The sequence below is a fragment of the Spermophilus citellus genome, assembly GCF_964194105.1.
Source record: "Spermophilus citellus genome assembly, chromosome: 2".
NCBI lineage: Eukaryota > Metazoa > Chordata > Mammalia > Rodentia > Sciuridae > Spermophilus > Spermophilus citellus.
In genome coordinates this window covers 135002037-135024307 of record NC_138183.1, presented here as the reverse complement: position 1 = coordinate 135024307, position 22271 = coordinate 135002037, and the positions used below count along the sequence as shown (strand labels likewise).

Genomic DNA, 22271 nt, shown 5'->3' with positions numbered 1-22271 from the left:
AGACATGGGAAGAAGCTTGCAACCAGTAGAGAGCAGAGGTAAGTTTGATTCCCAGTTACCAATAATTAGTAGGCCTTGAGTAAGTCACTTAATATCTGGCAACCGTTTTCTCAATATGACATGGGAATAAAAATTCTGCTCCAAACAGATTATACCCCCACAGTCAAAACTTTTAGAAATTACTGCAATTGGCTTTGAAAGACATGTGTAAACCATAGAGGATTGAACAATTACTTGTCACTCAATGATATGTGACTACCATATCACCCTAACACTGCCTCAGTTTCAGATATGTTTCCATGCCTTCACATTCACTAAATGTTTATATTTTGCATAGATGAAATTCCATTTCAAAAATAAATTCAATCTCCAACTGCAAAATATGAAAATATACTATTAATTGCCTGTAGGAGAGGTTCTCAAAATTTGGTATGCATCAACATCAGGAGAGATTACTGAAACTATGAATTTTCCAGAGATTGCTGGGCTCCATTCAAGAGACCTTGATTAGTGCTATGGGATGAGACCTACAAGCTCCAAGAAAAGGCAAAGCTATTGGTCCAACAACAACATGTAGGTTCAATGATCTAGGATTTCTTAGGAGAGTGGTAAGAGTTCAAGATCTTGGTCCCTTTCCTCTCATCTTCAAGATCTCTAAAATACTCAGGAGCTGCCCCTTCACTCACCAAACAGCAGGAGTGAGGGAAAGTTATATAGGCCACAGACAGGATGGCTCAGCAGACACCAAATGCACAAAACAAGCTTCCCCAGGCTATGCAGAGGCAGCCTCTCACGGGTTCTTCTTTACCATCCTCAAAGGCCTCCCACCCAGAGAAATGGCTGCAGAAAATGACTCCACAGTGACAGAGTTCCTTCTTGGGGGATTAACAACACAGCAAGGGCTCCAGCTCCCCCTCTTCATCCTCTTCCTGGGGATCTACGTGGTCACCATGGTGGGGAACCTGGGCATGATCACCCTCATTTGTCTCAACCTTCAGCTTCACACCCCCATGTACTTCTTCCTCAGCAACTTGTCACTCGTGGATCTCTGCTACTCCTCGGTCATTACCCCTAAAATGCTGGTCAACTTTGTGTTCCAGAAGAACGTCATCTCCTATGTGGGGTGCATGTCTCAGCTCTACTTCTTCCTGGTTTTTGTCATTGCCGAGTGTTACATGCTTACGGTGATGGCCTATGACCGCTATGTAGCCATCTGCCACCCTTTGCTTTACAATGTCATCATGTCCGGTGCCCTCTGCTCTGTGCTGGTAGCTCTGGTCTACGCCACTGGACTCATTGGTTCAACAATAGGGACTGGCCTCATGTTAAAACTGCGCTATTGTGAGTCCCTCATCAGCCACTACTTCTGTGACATCCTCCCCCTAATGAAGCTCTCCTGCTCCAGCACCTATGATATAGAGATGGCAGTCTTTTTCCTAGCTGGATTCGACATCACAGTCACTAGCTTAACAGTCCTTGTTCCCTACACCTTCATCCTATCCAGCATCCTCTGCATCAGCTCCACAGAGGGTAGATCCAAAGCCTTCAGCACCTGCAGCTCCCACCTTGCAGCCGTGGGGCTGTTCTATGGATCCACTGCATTCATGTACTTAAAGCCCTCCACTGCCACTTCCCTGGCCCAGGAGAACGTGGCCTCTGTGTTCTACACCACAGTGATCCCCATGCTCAACCCTCTGATCTACAGCCTGAGGAACAAGGAGGTAAAGGCTGCCCTGCAGAAGACACTGAGGAGAAAACTCTTTTAATGCAAATGTAATTATTCTTCTCAATATAAAAACAAGTTGTTATCAGAGGATGCCCTCTGCATGCCTACCCAATTGAGATGGGAAACAATCACATTTCTATGTGGTTGGAAGAATGCCTTCTCTCCTCCTTTCCTTTTCTTCTTTCCCTCCCTCTCTCATTTTGTTTGATACTAGCCAATTTCAACTTCATATTCTTTCCTTTGGGATCTATTGCCTCTATTAAAGCTTCATGGTAAACACTTTCTATATTAATTTTTAATTTAAATATTTTCAGTATTGAATTTGGGAGTTATTCATGGCCTTATTACCTTCAATATAAAAAATAGTGCTCAACTCAATTCCTATTTATGGCACTTGGGAGAATTTAAGGTAAACAAAGGTGAATTTAAGTCACAGGTAATGAAACTCAGACTTTTTTCATCCAGATTTCTCCTTCTCCTCTCTTTTTCCTCTAATATTCCTCCTTAATTCCTGCCCAAGATTTTCTGATTCCTTTATGTAATTTTCTTGGTAACAATAATAACTGCAGCTAGCATGTTTTGATGTTTACTCTGAGCCATGCAACTCTTCTTAGTGCTTTCTGTTGTATATTATTTAGGTCTTTAAAAAGGTAGGTACCATGGTACCCACCAAACAAACATAGAAACTTGGTTTAGTAATCTTCTTGTGGTCACACAGCTGGTAAACAATCAACACTGGAATCAAACAACAGTCTCATGGCTACAGAGCCCACACTCCGCGATCTCACACTTTGTCCCCTTCACTATAGGCTGACAGTAACTTTGAACAGCCTATTAAAACTGCCCTAGTTTTGCTCTTCCAATTTCAAGTGGCTAAAATTTCTCAAACCCCTTCCTTTGTCATCTGCTCAAACCTCTTTCTCTGCAACATCTTCATGATGGCTAAGGGAAGATTACACCAGAGTGGCAGTCTCCCCCAAATTCATCTGGCTCTCTCCAAATTTTAGTACTGAAAGTCCCACATCCTGGGAAACCTCTCAGTCTCAGGCAAACCAGAATGGCTGGTCACCATAGGCCCAACAGATAAGACCTAGAAGTCAGGAAGCTCCAGCTGTCACTGCTGCCACCATTGAAGAATGTTTCCTATACCATGAAACTGGAATATAGATGACAGAATCCTATAATGAGCATCACCTGGAAACCTAATAAAAATGCAGATTTTTAGACCCCACTCCAGACCTACTGAGTTACAGGGTAGGGCCCAGCAATCTGTTTTAACAAGCCCTCAGGTGACTCTGATCACAATGAAGGGGGAGAACCTCCCACTCCCACCTTTCAAATCTTACACAAGTACACTTAATTAGTGGAAACTAATTAAATTCCAGAGAGCTAGTTGTGGGACCCCTTCAGAGAATGTCTGTGGCTCTTTTTCCCACTAACAGTCTTCGTTAACTGAAGATAGACCCTTCAATACTTATTCTCTGTTTTGTAAAGACCTCTGTGTTTTCTGTTTTTTCTTGTGCATGGAGTGTCTCCATTATGCTTAGAATCATATCCCTTTTCCTCCTATCAAACCATATGTTTTCCACTTAAAGACCATCTTAGTTTTTTTCTGTTTATTAACCCCTTCTTTATTTCAATCCTTTGCACATTCTTGATTCATTTGTTTTGCTTTTGGAAAATTATAGATTTTAAAGTATTGTAGGGGCAGATTTCACTTTATGAAATAGAACATATATCCCCACAATTTAATTTTTTATGATAATATGATTTTGAAGGGCTTTGTGGACCTATGAAAAACAAAGATGAATTCTAAGTTTCATCACTAAATTCTTCCCCCACTATCTTCGTGGTAAGTTTCTTTGATCTTAGAAGTTTCACACAGTAGGGATATATGATCTAGCATCACTGTCAAAACTCACGAGTACTACCATTTTAAAATCCTTTGATTTAGCAAAAGTAACTATATTTCTAGTTTAGTGGGGAGAACTAAAGAGCTTCACCAAATACCTACAAGAACCCTTAATGCATAACTTCAGAAGACATGAAACCATTCCTAAATTTATGGATTTGCAATACGAATTCCTATTAAAGTACATTTATATGTAAGTCTGTTATATGCAATAAGATTTGAAAGACTGCCTATTATGTGTTCAGTCATTTATTGTATTATACTGGTTGTCTTAGTCACACATAAGTTATGGAATATAGATTTTCCCTGGAGAGGGGTTTTCCTGCTTGAGACTTGTAGAATATAGTTTGGAAATGATGAATTAAAAGTAAAAGGGTTTTATTGAACTAAGCACATATACAGAGTTATATAAGAATGAGTGAACAGAAGAGAATGATATAATTCAAGGTCATTTTCAATTTCCTCCTGACTGCTTAAGAATATAACTTCTTGAAATATTCTCCTCCTTCGGTGTGTGTGTGTGTGTGTGTGTGTGTGTGAAACTTCTTTTATTCAAAACTTATTTGCTAAGTTAAATATTTATTAAGGCCACATCTAATCCTCAAAATATTGTATTTTAGTATTATAATCCCTGTTTTTCAGATGGGAACAATGAGTCAGACAGTGTCGTCGAGCATCTTGCCCAAGTTGACACAGCTAATGACTATTAGGACTAGAATTTAAATGAAGATCTGTTTGACTGAAAAGCCTGATGGTAGATGCTACATGTGCCATTTCAAATTCTTCTGTTGATCATATTCACTGTTCTGTCTGTGGGTATGTTTTGGAAAAACTTCAGACCTCAACCTCATTTATTCACTCTTGAAAGACACATGTCTGGAGCAATTCTTTATTGCTCTTTTTCTTATCACCTTTGCTTTGATGATTCTATGATTTGCATCTCACCTTCTTCTCTCTCATGGTCTGAACTTTCAATGTGAACTTCTTTCTTGTCTTTTGCCTTTTAAATGTTCTGCCAACACTTAATGTAATGGTCTTGTCTAAAATTTGGTTCATTATCCTTTTCCCTGGTTGATTCTTCACTTTTATCATAAATAAGTAGAGGTATATCAAATTTATTATTGCTTTTCTTTTGTTGCTTTGGATTTAATTTGCTATTTTTGTAGTTTCCTAGGTTGGAAACTTACACAGTTATTTTTAAATCTTTTCTCTTTTCTAATATGAGTTCAACGCTATAAATTCCCTCTAAGCACTATTTTCAATACCTCTCACAACTTTGATAAGTTGTATCTGTCTCTTCATTTAGTTCAATTATTTTTCAATTTCTCTTGAAATGTCTTCTTTGACCCATGTGTTCCTTATCAGAATGTCACTTAATCTTCATGTATATTGGGTTTTTCCAGCTATCATCTAGTTATTGATTTCTACAGTAACTGTGATCTGAAAGCAGACATTGGATGATTTCTATTCCTTTACATTTGTTAAGGTGTGTTTTTTGGCCCAGATTGGTCTATCTTGGTTGCCTGAGGTGGGGGAGGGGGGAATCCCACCAACTCCCAAATTCTATGCATGCTATTTTTCCGGGCAACCATTCTAAACTACTTAATGTGTATTATATGCTTTTTTCTTTCTAAATGTGCTTTTTTTGCAAATTTTTGCATATAATTTTAATATACATAAACAATATTGTGTTTTACATCTCATTATCTTTCTTACTCTTCTCATTGAGCATGACACTTCTAAGCTATATTGCCTATAGCTTGTCCTAACTGCAGCAAAGTCTTCAGTATGACGGATCTGTTTACCAATGGTGGACACCAAGTTGGTCTGATGCTTCCATCAGCAAAAATTATTGTATAATGTGTGACTTTGTACATGTCCTCCATAGGCCTGGGAGAGAATATGGGTATATACTTCAGGCAAGAATTTCCAAGTCCTTGGGCTGGGGATATAGCTCAGTTAGTAGAGTATTTGCCTAGCATGTACAAGGTCCTGGGTTCAATCCCCAAAACCACCAAAAAAAAAAATTGCTGAGTCCTATGGAAACATGGACTTATTTCTCATAAGTAATGTCTTCCTGCTTTCCAGAACAGCTACAGTGCATGAGGGTTTCTAATTCCCCTCCTCCTCGGTATAACACACATCACCACCCAGTTTTTAATTTTTGCCAGGCTTATGGATGTAAGATGATGCATCACTGTTTTAATTTGCATTTCTATGTTTAGCAATTGGTTTGAGAACCTCTTCACATGCTTAGTGGTACTTCAGCCTTTCTCTTCAACAAACTGGACGTTCTATATGTCTTCCCCATTTCTTCTGATGATATTGATGTATTTTCTTGGGATTTGATGGAGCTTATTACATATACTATTTAGATTAAAATGTTCACCTGTTGTATTATATTTCTTCTCCCATTACATTATATTTCTATTACATCTATCACTGGTCTCCTTTGATGAACAAAACCCATAATTTTTATATAATCAAAATTTACATTTTCATGGTGTGAAAAATGTATTTTCAGAAACTGTAGAGGAAGCCACAAGAACATACTCACAAGTAAATAAATACTGTACCATTATTTCAAAATGAGCCAAAACACATTATGAAAATGATACAAGGCATAAGAGAAATCAGAATTATAAAAATTATAAGTTAAGAATAGAATTTTAGGAAATTACTAGAAATAAAAGGAAAAAAACAGTAACTAAGACTTAACTAGGAATAACAGAAAAGAAATAAACATAATTTCAGGAGAAATAAAAGGTGAAAAGGAAGAAAAAAGTAGAGTATTCATAGGCAAGTAACAAATGCAAATGCCTATAAAAGGAGATCTCTAATTTCATAGATTGAGAACCTCAACAGAGAAATCCAAACCAAGAGAACACAACAAATTATAAAAACGGTAATTGGAGGGGGAAAAAAGTCCTGGTATTAAAAAATTTAAGGGACATATTGAGAAGAAACATCATACCCAAGAAGATTGCACCAGAATTTATATTAAAACATACAGTAGTGGGCTGGGGCTGTAGCTCAGTGGTAGAGCATCTGCCTCGCACATATGAGGCACTGGGTTTGATCCTTAGTAGCACTTAAAAATAAATAAACAAAATAAATGTATTCAAAAAAACATACAGTAGTAAAATTACTGGGTTTAAAAAAAAGAAAGAAAAGAATGGCCCTCAGAATTGCATTGTCCTGATTTCCTACTTCTGTTTTAAACAATGGTCAATCCAGAAGCAATCAGCCTCTCTAGCACCTAGTTTGTGCTCCTGAAATACTTTTCTCACTTTAAAAAAAAAAAAAAAAAGTTTCTTGGAGAAATGATTGACTCCATGTCTGAAGAATGAAATTTTGGGGATCAGTTCAAAATATCTTATTATGGCAAATAGCAAGGCAGGTATTAGAAGTTACAGTTTTGAACTGGCCAGAGCAATTAGACAGACGAAAGAAATTAAAGGCATAAAAATAGGAAAAGAAGAACTTAAATTATCACTATTTGCAGACGATATGATTCTATACCTAACAGACCCAAAAGGGTCTACAAAGAAACTATTAGAGTTAATAAATGAATTCAGCAAAGTGGCGGGATATAAAATCAACACGCATAAATCAAATGCATTCCTGTATATCAGCGACAAATCCTCTGAAACAGAAATGAGGACAACTACTCCATTCACAATATCCCCCCAAAAAATAAAATACCTGGGAATCAATCTAACAAAAGAGGTGAAAGACCTATACAATGAAAACTACAGAACCCTAAAAAGAGACATAGAAGAAGACCTCAGAAGATGGAAAAATATACCCTGCTCATGGATAGGCAGAACTAACATCATCAAAATGGCGATATTACCAAAAGTTCTCTATAAGTTCAATGCTATCCCAATCAAAATCCCAACAGCATTTCTTGTAGAAATAGATAAAACAATCAGGAAATTCATATGGAATAATAAAAGACCCAGAATAGCAAAAACAATGCTAAGCAGGAAGTGTGAATCAGGCGGTATAGCGATACCAGACTTCAAACTATACTACAGAGCAATAGTAACAAAAACAGCATGGTACTGGTACCAAAACAGGCGAGTGGACCAATGGTACAGAATAGAAGACACAGTAACCAATCCGCAAAACTACAACTATCTTATATTTGATAAAGGGGCTAAAAGCATGCAATGGAGGAAGGATAGCATCTTCAACAAATGGTGCTGGGAAAACTGGAAATCCATTTGCATCAAAATGAAACTGAATCCCTTTCTCTCGCCATGCACAAAAGTTAACTCAAAATGGATCAAGGAGCTAGATATTAGATCAGAGACACGGCGTCTGATAGAAGAAAAAGTCGGCTATGATCTACATACTGTGGGGTCAGGCCCCAAATTCCTCAATAGGACACCCATAGCGCAAGAGTTAACAACCAGAATCAACAAATGGGACTTACTCAAACTAAGAAGTTTTCTCTCAACAAAAGAAACAATAAGAGAGATAAACAGGGAGCCTACATCCTGGGAACAAATCTTTACCCCACACACTTCAGATAGAGCCCTAATATCCAGAGTATACAAAGAACTCAAAAAATTAGATAATAAGATAACAAATAACCCAATCAACAAATGGGCCAAGGACCTGAACAGACACTTCTCAGAGGAGGACATACAATCAATCAACAAGTACATGAAAAAATGCTCACCATCTCTAGCAGTCAGAGAAATGCAAATCAAAACCACCCTAAGATACCATCTCACTCCAGTAAGATTGGCAGCCATTAAGAAATCCAACAACAACAAGTGCTGGCGAGGATGCGGGGAAATGGGTACACTTGTTCATTGTTGGTGGGACTGCAAAATGGTGCAGCCAATTTGGAAAGCAGTATGGAGATTTCTTGGAAAGTTGGGAATGGAACCACCATTTGACCCAGCTATTCCCCTCCTCGGTCTATTCCCTAAAGACCTAACAAGAGCATGCTACAGGGACACTGCTATATCGATGTTCATAGCAGCACAATTCACGATAGCAAGATTGTGGAACCAACCTAGAAGCCCTTCAATAGATGAATGGATTAAAAAAATGTGGCATTTATACACAATGGAGTATTACTCTGCAATAAGAAATGACAAAATCATAGAATTTGGAGGGAAATGGATGGCATTAGAGCAGATTATGCTAAGTGAAGCTAGCCAATCCTTAAAAAACAAATGTCAAATGTCTTCTTTGATATAAGGGGAGTAACCAAGGACAGGGTAGAGACGAAGAGCTGGAGAAGAAGAATAACATTAAACAGGGATGATAGGCGGGAGGGAAAGTGAGAGTTAAGGGAAATTGCATGGAACTGGAAGGTGAGCCTCAGGGTTATACACAATTACATATAAGAGGAAAGGAGGAGTAGGAGAAAAATTATATAAGTGGAAGAAACGATTTATAGTAGAGGGGATGGAGAGAGAGTAGGGGAGGGGAGGGGAGGGGAGGGGTGAGGGGACAGTGGAGAATGGGATAGACAGCAGAATACATCAGTCACTAGAAAGGCAATTTGTAAATCAATGGAAATGTAACTGATGTGACACAGCAATCTGTATACGGGGTAAAAATGGGAGTTCATAACCCACTTGAATCAATCTGTGAAATATGGTATAATAAGAACTATGTAATGTTTTGAACAACCAACAATAAAATAATTAAAAAAAAAAAAAAGAAGTTACAGTTTTGAGCCAAACATTCAGAGATGAACTGAAGACAACTCCAGAAGCCACAATACAAATCTTTGATCAACAAAAGAATAATAACTGCAATGGATTGAAATATATAATAAATGTTTAAATTGATGAGTTTTTAATGATACCAAAGAATAATAATGTGCCATCTTTGAAGGATAGCTGAAAACCAAATCATTGTTTTGAAATAAAGGTGATGTGTTTAGAAAATAAAGGTGATGTGTTTTTATCTTAACTGTGGTGGTGGATATATGGACTGATAGCATGGAACAAAATACACAACAGCCACACACAAACAAGTATAAGTAAAGTTGGGGAAACTGAATAAAATCAATGGATTGTGCCAATGTCAATATCCTGATTATGACATTGTTTTGCAAGATGGCACCTATACGGGAAAATGGTAGAAAGCGGTTAGCATAGGATTTGGCTATACTTTTTCTTACAACTACATGTGAATCTACAATGATCTCCAAATAAAGACTGTAATTTAAAACTCTTCATTACCAATATGTTCTTTGATAATGTAATACTCAATATTTTATTGAGGAGGAGGTATTCTTATGAACACACTTCCCTTATGAATGCACATACAAATAAAGGGTTCCTAAGAGTCTACCTTCTGCTCTTCAACCTCCTGCCATTCTACATGTACAGCAGCAGGAAGACAAATTTAAGGTTCCTAATAAATTTAACATTCATTTACAGCTTGTTTTAGTAAAATCTTTGAATTTGTTTTCAAAGATAGTTGATGATGCATACTGATGAATAACGATCATAATGGTAATAAATGATGCTGATGATAGCAATGGCTGTGGTCGTTGTGGAGATGAGGAGGAGGATGCAGTTTTTGGAGCTAAAATATTCCAATGGTGGATTTTGACTCTTAAGTTTCCCTAGATATAAGATTACTCTATCAATACAAGGAAAATTAACATACCTGGGAGACAAAAAAATGATTTGCAAAGAAAGTGAAAAACAAGACTCTAATTATTCCTTTACTGAGGACCATAGTCTCCAAAGTGACTGCATCCCATGAGATGTTCTGCACATACAGATGAAAACAGAACTTCAACCCTCCCAATATACCTGATCCTTTTTTTTTTTTTTTTTTTGGTGACTGCATTGGGTCCTGTGAGTAGATTTAGAACTGGATATATATCTATACACTTCTTGTATTTCATGATCATAGAACCCAAAAACACCTCACAAAAAATCCAGGAGAAAGTATTTCATTTTCCCTCAGCATAGGTATTTAATTACATTCTCTAAAAATTGCATTAAAATACCCTTCATCTGTGAACTTTTGTTTGTAATGCAGACCATCTACAACTGTACATTTATCTTCATCTCCAAGTGCTTTTTTTTTCTGTGTGCTGGATTCTCCTCATCAGCAATCCTAAGCTAAGGTAAAATACAGGTAATAATTGTAATAAATCATGGAAGATATGTGGTTTACATTCATTTAGTTTATTTTACCAGAAGATCATGGAAGGGAAAATTTAAATACATGTTCTCAAGAATTCTCCTACTTAATGGTATTCTGATTTGTGCTTCACTTATTAAATGGTATACACTCTGTTCTGTTGTAAACCACTTTGATCTATTGTTATTGAAAGAGTATTTTCTCTATTATCATTTAGAGCAGAGGATGGGTCAAAGGGAATAGTAGGATCTTCTTAGTCTATTTTTTAATCTAGAAAATAATTTCCTTCCCTGTAATAAATGAAAATAATATTCAATAAATCCTAGCTACCTCCAATATTAGTTATTATTAAAGTTAAATACTTCTGCCATCCACAATGTAACATAAAAAACTTGCAATCCAATGAAGATTTTCTTGTCTCCAGATCACATCCTAGGGACTTTAAGACTCTTACATTAAGAAATAGTACCAAATAGTGTTGTTAAAAAAATCAAATGAGACAATGATTTTAAAATCCTATGTAATAAATTAAAAGTTACACAATATTTTTGTAGAAGTACATATACATTTATGCATATGTAAATTTGTCTTTGTATATAAAAATATAGAGGAAGATTCCAAATATATACAGTGTTAAGATACCAAGCAGCAGGTAAATAGTGTTTGTTTTGTTCATTTTCTGGTATTTGAGGTTTTTGTTTTGTTTTTGCTTATTTGCATTTCTGCATACATAATTTTTAAAAATATAAAAATCTGAAATTTATAATAAGATCCCTCCTCTATCTACAAAACTTAATTAATTAATTTTACTACTAATAAGAAAGTGATAACACAAAGATAAGCAACAACAAAACAATATAGATTAGTGGGGACAAAACATACTGGTAGTCAAAAGTCCTACATTTTACACCTACTTCTGCCTCTTACTAGCTGGGTTACCCTGGGTAATTTATTTAATTTGTGGAGCTTATGTTTTCTAAAGAATGAAAAATTGCATTAGAGCATTCTTCTTTTTCTCTGCAGTAGGTACATGTGAAGATATTGAATGTAAAGCATGTCACAATCACATTTTTCTTAGAGCTCAGGTTATAGATTCAGAAAACTACCAGTGGGAGGAAAGGAAAGAAGCTCATGAGCAAGAAAGAACATGAGTACATTTGATTTCAATTCATCAATAACTAGTAGGCCTTGAGCAAGTCAGTATCTGACCTGAATTTTATATTGTCTGCTCAATATAAAAATGGCAGTAAATATCCTTTACTAAACACATTTGCCCTTACCCAAAACTTTTAGGACTTAATGACATTGACCTTTGAAAGAAATGTGTAAACTATAGAACATTATACAAAAGGTAATGATTATATCAGAAAAAAGAAATAGTGAGAATTTAAGTTTTTCAACCAAAAAAAAACACATCTATTGTCATGTATACCTAAAAAAAACAAATGAAAAAAACTTCAAGGCCAATGAAATTGATAAAAAGAAAAACAAAAGATGCTGTATACATAAATCATGATCCATGCTTCCTAAAGACATGTCTACAGTTTGACCACTTTCCTATTTAGGATGTAACACCAATACGTTTTGATATTATAAATATAAATAGTAATAAACTATAAAGCACTGACTATGGCAATACAATATGCCAGTGCCAAAAATGAAGCACTGTTCAATTATATCATAACTTCTGTGGATAGCAAGTATTAATACCTTTTAAATTTTAGATGTCTTGAGAACTATAGCCTTAGGATCTTGAGTCTGGTGTCTATGAACAAATTCCACACACTTAAAACAACTCACAATCTTATAGGAACCAAGTATTTAAAATAAGATTTCCAAATACACATTATCCCATGTTCTTTTCAATCAAGTCACCTTTGGATTTGATTTTGCTACTTTCTTCATCTTTCAGAGAAATTGATTAAGTAATTCAATAATACAGGTATAACTACCATATCACCCTGACTGACTCTGTATTGAGTTCAGAGGACATTCATTTATCTATTCATGACTGTTTAGGAATTGCATAAATGATAGTGAAATTCCACTTCTGAAGTAAATTCCATCTGCACATGGAAAATTTGATATATGCAATTTATTGCATATGGGGTGGAGATTCTCAAACTTCAGTGTGCAGGAGTGTCCCTAGAGAGATAGTTGAACATAAATTGTCCAGCAGCTTTCAGAGTTCCTGATTTAATATCTCTGGAATGAAAGCTGAGAATTTGCATCTCTATAAGTTTCAGGAAAGGTGAAGTTGATGGTCCAGGAATGACAATTTTTGTTTATTTATTTATTTTTAGTTGTAATTGGATATAATAATTTTATTTATTTATTTATTTATTTATTTATATGGTGCTGAGGATCGAGTCCAGGGCCTCACACCATGTTAGGCAAGCGCTCTACTGCTGAGCCACAACCCCAACCCCCAGGGAAGACACTTTGAGAACCAGAGTTCTAAATATTTGAGAAACAGGTAAATGGATAACAGATCTTGGTCCCTTTCCTCTCATCTTCAAGATCTCTGAAATACTCAGGAGCTGTCCCTTCACTCACCAAACAGCAGGAGTGAGGGGAAGTTATATAGGCCACAGACAGGATGGCTCAGCAGACACCAAATACACAAAACAAGCTTCCCCAGGCTGTGCAGAGGCAGCCTCTCACAGGTTCTTCTTTACCATCCTCAAAGGCCTCCCACCCAGAGAAATGGCTGCAGAAAATGACTCCACAGTGACAGAGTTCCTTCTTGGGGGATTAACAACACAGCCAGGGCTCCAGCTCCCCCTCTTCATCCTCTTCCTGGGGATCTACGTGGTCACCATGGTGGGGAACCTGGGCATGATCACCCTCATTTGTCTCAACCCTCAGCTTCACACCCCCATGTACTTCTTCCTCAGCAACTTGTCACTCGTGGATCTCTGCTACTCCTCTGTCATTACCCCTAAAATGCTGGTCAACTTTGTGTTCCAGAAGAATGTCATCTCCTATGTGGGGTGCATGTCTCAGCTCTACTTCTTCCTGGTTTTTGTCATTGCCGAGTGTTACATGCTTACGGTGATGGCCTATGACCGCTATGTAGCCATCTGCCACCCTTTGCTTTACAATGTCATCATGTCCCATGCCCTCTGCTCTGTGCTGGTGGCTCTGGTCTACACTATGGGACTCATTGGTTCAACAATAGAAACTGGCCTCATGTTAAAACTGCGCTATTGTGAGCCCCTCATCAGTCACTACTTCTGTGACATCCTCCCCCTGATGAAGCTCTCCTGCTCCAGCACCTATGATATAGAGATGGCAGTCTTTTTCCTAGCTGGATTCAATATCACAGTCACAAGCTTAACAGTCCTTGTTTCCTACGCCTTCATCCTGTCCAGCATCCTCTGCATCAGCTCCACAGAGGGTAGATCCAAAGCCTTCAGCACCTGCAGCTCCCACCTTGCAGCCGTGGGGCTGTTCTATGGATCCACTGCATTCATGTACTTAAAGCCCTCCACTGCCACTTCCCTGGCCCAGGAGAACGTGGCCTCTGTGTTCTACACCACAGTGATCCCCATGCTCAACCCTCTGATCTACAGCCTGAGGAACAAGGAGGTAAAGGCTGCCCTGCAGAAGACACTGAGGAGAAAACTCTTTTGATGCAATGTAATTGTTCTTCTCAATATAAAAATAAGTTGTTATAAATATCAGAAGGATGCCCTCTGTATGCCTACCCAATTGAGATGGGAAACCATCACTTCTCTATGTGGTTGAGAGAGTGCCTTCTCTCCTTCTTTCCATTTCTTCTCTTCCTCTCTTCTCTCATTTTGTTTGATACTATCCAATTTTCAAGTTCATATTCTTTCATGTGAGATCCATTTGCTCTACCTTGAGCCCTTCATTAAACATTATTTTCATTAATTCTAAGTTAACAAAAATTAAATTTCCAATATTGAGTGTGGGAGTCACTCATGATCTTACCACATTCAACAGAGAAAATATTATTCAATTCCTTTGGGGCACCTGGGAACATTTAATGTAAAGAGAATTGAATTTAAAAGGACCAACTAGTGATACTCAGTCATTTTCTAATCCAGATTCCTCCCTTTCCTCTCTTCTACTCCTCTATAATATTTCTACCCAAGAATTTCTATCTGATTCCTTTATGTAATTTTTTAGTAACAGCAACAATAATAATAACACCATTAACATGTTTTGGTGCTTACTCTCAGCCATGCAAATCTTCTCAGTGCTTTCTGTTCTGTTTCAATGGCATCTTATCACAGATACATACTGTGGTGGCCTTACTATATAGATATAGAAACTTGGTTTAGTAATCTGCTTGAGGTCCCAGAGATGATAAGTAACATAAATCAGACTTCAGCCTCATTGACTAGAGAGCCTGCACTCTGGGCTCTCACTCATTGTCCCCTTCAGTTTAAGCTGACAGTCCCTTTCAACAGTCTACTAAGACTGCCCTATCTATGTTCTTCCAATTTCATATGCCTCCAGATAATAATTTCTCAACACCCCTCCTTTTGTAACTTGTCTAAACCTCTTTGTCTTTATTTGCAACATCTTCAAGTTAGCGAAATATTACACCAGAATGACTCAGTTTTAACAGTGGAAGCCCCACATCCTGGGAAAATCCTTAGTCCCACATAAACCAGATTGGCTGGCCACCCTAGGACACACATTGCTGTAAACTCTGTTTTGCTGCCTAAACCATTGATCTACAGCCAACCTCACTCAGTGAATCCAATTGCCATGAGACATGGTTCATTCCCTAAGTGCTTATAACAGTATCAAAGATACTTTTTTTTAACCAAGATGGGGTAAAGGATTTATGGGCATCCTCTTGTCATTTAGAGCAATTTTGGATATACAATTGTAAAAAAAAATAGTGGTTTAATATGGGAAATTGTAATAACTAGTTGTCTCAGGCAGAAAGGGAATCAATGCACAGAATTACATGCTCATAGCTTTTGAGTCACTAGAGAAGGTGTGAGGGAGCCCCCAGAGTGATTCCATATCTAGGTAGATATGACCTAGAAGTCAGGAAGCTCCAGCTTCCTCTTATCACTGCAGCCACCATGAAGAATACTTCTCACAACATGACACTGGAATATAAATGACAGAATCCTGGAATAAGCATCACCCAGAAATATGATAGAAATGCAGATCTTCAGATGCTACTCCATACCTACTGAATTACTGGGTAGAGTCCAGCAATTTGTTTTGACAAGCCCTCAGGTGATTCTGATTACACTGGAGGGGGAGAACCTCCAACTCCTACCTTTCAAATTTCACACAAGTACATTTAATTAGTGGAAGCTAACTTCTAGGGTGCTAGATGCAAGAAAATTAGAAAAATACAGTTTTTTTTATTTTTTAACCTGAAAAGAATTTAAATCAAAGGGCTATTAAGAGCACCATACCTAAGTAGCTTCTCTCCTCATTTTCTCCAGAACTTTTTCAGCATGAAATGAGATCTCTACCACTATAGATCCTCTCTAAATAGAAGTGAATGTGGAAAATGTATCTGTTTATCTGTAGGTAAGAAATCATAAAGCAAAGAAATAATGGATTTTTATTATACACAAATATAAGTTTTGTTCAGCAAAGGATAAAAGTGATAGATTTAATAGCCAAATAATGCAATGGGAGAATAAATACAACAAAATGGGAGAGCATTTTATATCCAAATAGCACATATGGTAAACTCCAGCAAATCACAAGTGTCATGTTGGGGGGTAGGGGTAGACCCAGGAAAGAAGGTTCAAGGCTCAGCAGGTGGAATAAGATGTAAGACACAGGATAGTGAAATGCTTTATTCAGAGGTGGCAACAGCCTCAAGCTTTAGTCCCCAGCCAGATCCATTTTGTCCCCTATTAGCCCACAAGTCTTTCCCATAGGCCCTTTTTATATGCAGGCCAAATAAAGAAGGCATTACATTAGTGAGGGTATACTCCCAAGCAAGTGTTTATGCACTTGAGTACATGCATTGAATCAGTGTTTCTGACCTTGACTGCATAATATAGCCAATTCATGGCCTTGGCTACATACTACAAACATAACATAAAACATAGCAGAGCCTGCCTAAAGCCTCAGCAAGGGAGCCTAATTTTAGCCATTTTGGGCCTGCCCCCCAAAAAAGACATCAACATCATCAGGAAAAAAAAATGGAAAAGGCATGTAGAACATTCAATTTATGGAAGAAAAGGCCTGAAGTACCACCAATCACATGAACAGGTTCTCAAACCAATTGCTAAATATAGAAGTACAAATGAAAACAGTGAAATATCTTCTTACATCTATAAGCCTGGCAAAAATTAAAAAGCTTGGTGGTAACATGCATTACTGAGGAGGTTGGGATTTAAGAACCCTCATGAACTGTGGCTGTTCTGTAAAGCAAGAAGACATTACTTAACAAGAAATAAGTCTATGTTTCCACAGGACCTAGCAATTTCTGACTGGGGCATGGACCCCAAAAGCATTCTCAGTACCAGTAGAGGTCATGTAAAAAGATATACACTGTTTTTATTGAAAGAAAATCAGAGATAAACTATGTGTCTGCCATTGGTAAAGTAAATAGATCAATTGTATTGAAGACATTGCATCAACAGAATTACCTATAAATGATGTAGCTTAGAGTTTAACTGAAGGAGACTTAAACAATATATTATCAAAAGATGTAGGATGCAATGAAAGGAGTGCTTACATTATTGAAATACAGATAACAATCAGAAACTCTTTTGAAAATTTATACTCCAATAAAATAGAAAATCTTGAAGATAATGACAAATTTCTAGAGACATATGACCTATCCAAATTAAATCAGGAGTACATAGACTATTTAAACAGATAAATTTCAAGCAATGAAATTGGAGACAACTTCAAATCAACAAAGAAAAGGCCAGGAACAGATAGATTCCCAGCTGAGTTCTACCAGAACTTCAAAGAAAAACTAACAACAATCCTCCTCAAATTATTTCACAAAATATAAAAAGGAAGTAACCCTTATAAACTCATTCTATGAAGCTAGTATTACCCTCCTATCAAAATCAGATGAAAACACATCAAGGAAAGAAAATTTCATCAATATCCCTGATGAGCAGATTTAATGCAATTCCAATCAAAATCCCAATGATATTTCTCATAGAAATAGAAAAAGCAATTATGAAATTCATCTGGAAAAATAAGAGACCCAGAATAGCTAAAGCAATCCTTAGCAGGAAGAGTGAAGCAGGTGACATCACTATACCAGACCTTAAACTATAATACAGAGCAATAGTAACAAAAACAGCATGGTATTGGCACCAAAACAGAATGGTAGACCAATGGTACAGAATAGAGGACACAGAGACTAACCCACAATATTACAATTATCTTATATTAGACAAAGGTGACAAAAACATGCAATGGAGAAAAGACAGCTTCTTCAACAAATGGTGCTTGGAAATCCATATGCAACAAAATAAAATTAGGCCCCTATCTCACACCATGCACAAAATCAACTCAAAATGTATCAAGGACTTAAGAATAAAATCAGAGACCCTGCATCTAATAGAAGAAAAAATAGGCCCTAATCTCCATCATGTGGGAATATCTGCAAAAATTTTAATAAAATATTGGCACATTGCCTAGAAAAAGGTAGTGCAACATGATCAAGTGGGGTTCATCCCAGGGATGCAAAGTAGGCTCAACATACAGAAACCAATAAACATAATTCATCACATCAATAGATCTAAAGACAAGAATCATATGATCATCTCAATAGATGCAAAAAAAAAGCATTTGACAAAATACAGCACCCCTTCATGTTCAAAACACTATTAAAAAGTAGAGATAGTAGGAACATACCTCAACATTATAAAAGCTATTTTTGCTAAACCCAAGGCCAACATCATTCTAAATGGAGAAAAATTGAAAGCATTCCCACTAAAAATGGAGAAACACAAGGATGCCCTCTTTCACCATTTCTATTCAAAGTGGATCAAGGACCTAGGCATTAGACCAGAGACCCTGCACCTACTAGAAGGAAAAGGAGGCCCAAATCACCATCATGTCAGCTTAGGAACTGAATTCTTCAACAAGACTCCTAAAGTGAAAGAAGTAAAATCAGGAATCAGTAAGTGGGATGGTATCAAACTAAAAAGCTTCTTCACAAAGAAAACAGTCAACAATGGGAAAAGAGAGCCTATATAATGGGATAAAATCTTTGCCTCCTGCACCTCAGATCAAGCATTAATCTCCAGGATATGTAAATAACTCAATAAACTTAACACCAAAAAAATAAAATAACCCAATCAATACATGGGCAAAGGAACTGAACAGAAGGAACTTCACAGAAGAAGAAATATGATCAGTCAACAAATATATGAGAAAAATGTTCATCATCTCTATCAATTAGAGAAATGAAAATTAAAACAACACTCAGATTTCATCTCCAATTATCAAGAATACAAGTAACAAAAAATGTTCGTGACAATGTGGGTGGAAAGGTACACTCATAAATTGCTGGTGGGATGAAAATTGGTTCAAACACTCTGGAAAGCAGTATGCAGATTCCTCAGAAAGCCTGGAATAGAACCATGATTTGACTCAGTTATTCTACTCCTCAGTTTATACTTAAAATCAACTTTAAAAGACTTAATATCAACATGTTACAGTGACACAGCCACATCAATATTTATAGCAGGTAAAGTCATAATAGCTAAGCTATGGAACCAACCTAGGTGCCCTTGAACAGATGAACAGATTTTTTAAATGTGGTATATATACACAATGGAATATACTCTGCCATAAAGGAGAATGAAATTATGGCATTTGCCAGTAAATGGATGGAATTGGAGAATGTCACATTAAGTGAAATAAACCAATCCCCAAAACCCCAAAGGCCAAATGTTCTCTCTGATATGAAGATGCTAACATACAATAAGGGGAGGTGAGGAAAGAATAGAAGTTTATTGAATTAGACAAAGTGGAATGAAGGGAAGGGTTGGGGAATGGAAATAGGAAAGATATATAGAATGAATCAGACATTAATTTCCTATATACATATATGAATACATGACCAATATAATTCACATCATGTACAATCAGAAGAATGGGAAGTTATACTCCATATATGTATAATATGTTGTAGTTTGGATGTGAGGTGTTCCCCAAAAGCTCACGTGTGAGACAATGCAAGAAGGTTCCGAGAGGGGGGTGGGGATGTGGCTCAAGCAGTAGCGCGCTCGCCTGGCATGCGTGTGGCCCGGGTTCGATCCTCAGCACCACATACAAACAAAGATGTTGTGTCTGCCAAAACCTAAAAAATAAATATCAAAAATTCTCCCTCCCTCCTCTCTCTCTCTCTCTCTCTCTCTCTCTCTCTCTCTCTCTCTCTCTCTCTCTCCTCAGCACCACATACAAAGATGTTGTGTCTGCCAAAAACTAAAAAATAAATATCAAAAATTCTCTCTCTCTCTCTCTTTAAAAAAAAAAAAGAAGAAGAAGAAGGTTCCGAGAGATTATTGGACTGTGAAAGTCTTAACCCAATCAGTGAATTAATCCCTGATGGGGTTAACTGAGTGGTAACTAGAGGCAGATGGGGTGTGGCTGGAGAAGGTGGTTATTTGGGAGTGTGGCTATGGGATATATATTTTGTATCTGGCGCTGGAGTCTCTCTCTCTCTCTGTTTCTTGACCACCATGATGTGAGCTGCTTCTCTCTGCCTCACACTTTTCCATGATGTTCTGTCTCACCTCAAGCCCTGAGAAATAGAGTGGACCTTCTCTGGATTAAGATCTCTGAAACCGTGAGCCCTCAAATAAACTTTTTCTCACCTTCCATTGTGCTAGTCAGATCCTTTAGTTACAGCAGTGAAAAAGCTGACTAAATTATATGTCAACATGTATTCTACTGTCACATATAACTAATTAAAGAACAAATTTTAAAATTCTCAAGAAGTAATTAAGAAATCTTAAGACACAGCTAAGGTTTCTTAATTAGTTCTTAAAAATATTTTAAAATATTTTAATTAAAAAGATTAATTCCCCCATAGCTAAGCTATTTCTCTTTACTGCTCAGAGTTTGGCTCTGCTTCTAGAAGTGCAAGTACAGTTTTGAGACAAAAAAAAAAAAGTGTGTCCCACTTCAAGAACAGCCAGAGAACTAATAGCCTAAATTACTTTTACAGACAAATATATAAAAGACTAAGTAGAAACCAGAGAAGGCTTCAATAGATACCCTCCTAAAGGTCCTACAGAAGGTAATAAATATGGCCTTTGACTTTACACATGTAGCAATTTTATTTCTGTGGCTCACTTTCACTTCAACACCAAAAGCAATGAAAGAAAGTGCCTACTCTGTCTCCTTCCCCTACTGGATCCTAGGGTCCAGGATTGATGTTAAAAGAAAATCCCTCTGCTTGCTTTTTCTGTGGGGGTGGGGGTGGGGGTGGAAGAAACTGGGTATTGAACCCAGGAGCACTTTACCACTGAGCCACCAGGCCCCAACATGTTGCTCAGGGTCTCTAAATTGCTGAGACTAGCTTTAAACTTGTGATCCTCCTGCCTCAGCCTTGTGAGCCACTGGAATAACAGGCGTACACCACCGAGACTGGCCCTATGCAGGCTTTCTGCAAAGATGGCCATAATCCAGTATTAAACTGTGGGCTTGGAATTGGGCAGGATTTTAACATTGTCCACATGAGAAAGCCCTTCTTCCCCTCAACTAAATTAAATAGAATTATTAAAATCTACTGAGGTGACTGTTTTCTTAAATAACTGCAGATACTGCCTTAATAGATTCTAAAGTCTGTTCATGTGGTCACAGGAGGAAAAAATAAATGTTTACTTTACTAATGATTCTGAGGAACAGTGTTGCACCCTTTGCAGTCAGCACAGGAATGATCATACCATAACCATAGTGACACTTTTCTTCTTACAGGCCCAAACTGGGGCACACATTTTCTTGTTTTCAAGAAGGCAGAAACTCTCTACACAAAACAATCATTTTCATTCAACATTTAATGCGCCCATACTCTGTGATTCTAAGTAAACTTGTAAATAAAGAATGAAAAATATCAAGTTGTTTGTATTTTCATTTTTCTAGTTATTATTAAGTTTCTAACACAATATTTATTAAATCATATCTTAGAGCTTGCTAGACTTTTTAAACAAATATATAATAAATATATATACACTGTATATATTTGTGTATAATATATATACATATATTATCTATATTACACACACACACACACACACACACACACATTCTCTCATTTAAAAAAAAATAGAAGATAGTGTTGGATCAGTACAGGTCTAAGCATCTTCATTGTCAATTCAAATAGGATGACTCCTTCTGCTACTGCCACCTGGTGGCAAATGCCTCAAATTCAAGGACAGGAATCAAGGAGCAGGCCCAGGGAAACTCCTTCTAATCCAGCCAATTGACAACAAGACAGCAAGTTCTAAAATGCATAGAAAACCCAGACTTAGAGATCAGGTACATCTGCAGGGGAGTTGCAAT

General features: G+C 37.1%; 2 protein-coding genes across 2 annotated transcripts; both read left to right on the top strand.

Moving 5' to 3' along the window:
* Window positions 1-836: 836 nt before the first annotated feature.
* LOC308632998 (olfactory receptor 8A1-like) lies at window positions 837-1766 on the top strand (the record flags this gene model as incomplete). The annotated part of the gene is made up of 1 exon (XM_081265418.1): window positions 837-1766. The coding sequence occupies one exon, from the start codon at window positions 837-839 to the stop codon at window positions 1764-1766; it is 930 nt and encodes a 309-aa protein (XP_081121544.1).
* Window positions 1767-13478: 11712 nt separating this feature from the next.
* On the top strand, window positions 13479-14408 carry LOC308632992 (olfactory receptor 8A1; the record flags this gene model as incomplete). The annotated part of the gene is made up of 1 exon (XM_081265409.1): window positions 13479-14408. The coding sequence occupies one exon, from the start codon at window positions 13479-13481 to the stop codon at window positions 14406-14408; it is 930 nt and encodes a 309-aa protein (XP_081121535.1).
* Window positions 14409-22271: the final 7863 nt, after the last annotated feature.